Genomic DNA, 1,249 nt, shown 5'->3' on the forward strand with positions numbered 1-1,249 from the left:
GCCTGTAAGATTAGAAGCAGCGGCGAATGTACCGATCTTGAGGTCACGGTTCTTGAAGCTTTGAAGTTGACGCTCCAGCTCCTTCAAGTCGAGGCCGCCGCTCTTGGCCTCGGGAATCTCAACCACGTCAACCGCGTACAGCTCACGCCACGGCAACAAATTGGAGTGGTGCGAGAAGGGGCATGTGAAGACGACCGGGCGCTTGTTCGGACGATGATGGCGTCGCATCGTTTTAAGACCAAGAGCAGTAATGAATTTGTTAATTGCACTAGTGCAACCTTGACCAGTGAACACGACGATGTCACGAGCCCCGGTGCCATGGAGACGAGCGTTTACAGCCTTACCAATAATCTGGCGAGCCTCTTCACGGAACGAGGTGGTCTGGAGACCCGTGACCGACGTGGTGGTGTGCGTGTTGCCGTACGTAGGCATCACCTCGTTGCGGATAAAAGTCTCGATGCTCTCGATGGCCTTGCCACTGGCTGTGTAGTCGGCGTAACACTGGGCCTTGGTGCCAAACGGCGTCACGAATGGGATGTTACGTCCGATCATGTTTTCGGCAATATCATGCAGCAACTGCACATCAAGCTCCTGCTCTTCCTCGACTTGAACGTCGTTGTCATCCTCAACCGAGGAGATGTCAGTGGCGACGGAAGTGCGCGTAGTCATGCGACGGTCGGCCTCCTTCATGACACCAAGAGCGATCTCCGTGTCAATGTCGGTCGTGAGACCGTCGGTCACGCTGTTGGAGCTGGAGGAGGTCTCCGACTCGGTGTCGCGTTTGTCATCGTCGTCTTCGATTTTCTTCTTCTGTCGATCGATGCGTTCGGCCTCCAGATCAATGGAAGACGTGTCTGTCTGTGCCAGCGGGTTGATTGAGCTGGGTGACAGCAAGTCCTTGTCCTCATTGCCTTCCTTAGCCGGTGGCATGACAGCTAGCAGGCTGCGACGCGGCAGCGAGCTCTCGTCAATACTGTGGCGCAACATGGATACTCAGGACAGACGAAGCGAGCGTGCACTCACTCAGGAGATCGCCAACCGCTAAACACCTTTATGGTTGGAGTGAATTTCGGAAGTGACAAGTTCGACCCACCAAGTGTTTTTCAGCGGGTGTCTGCAGAGGTCAGGCATCTCGGTTAGGAAAACATGTCCGCTTTCTGATTGTTGAGGTCCGGGGAAATCGGGATTCAAGCACGACATGCCGGCGGCATGGCGTGCTTGTCAAGCAGCGGCATTGCCGCTGCTGTCC

At 55.4% G+C, this 1,249-nt stretch overlaps 1 protein-coding gene across 1 annotated transcript in view; it reads right to left on the bottom strand.

Moving 5' to 3' along the window:
• Window positions 1–987, bottom strand: part of PITG_20063 (aminotransferase, putative) — a gene marked incomplete at both ends in the record, with an annotated part of 2,403 nt that extends 1,416 nt beyond the window's left edge. Inside the window, 2 exons of the mRNA XM_002895941.1 lie at window positions 33–588; window positions 631–987. Coding sequence (XP_002895987.1) covers window positions 33–588; window positions 631–987 — 913 coding nt within the window. The remainder of the gene's footprint in view (window positions 1–32; window positions 589–630) is intronic.
• Window positions 988–1,249: the final 262 nt, after the last annotated feature.

The sequence above is a fragment of the Phytophthora infestans genome, genomic scaffold (genome assembly GCF_000142945.1).
Source record: "Phytophthora infestans T30-4 supercont1.117 genomic scaffold, whole genome shotgun sequence".
Taxonomy (NCBI): domain Eukaryota; phylum Oomycota; class Peronosporomycetes; order Peronosporales; family Peronosporaceae; genus Phytophthora; species Phytophthora infestans.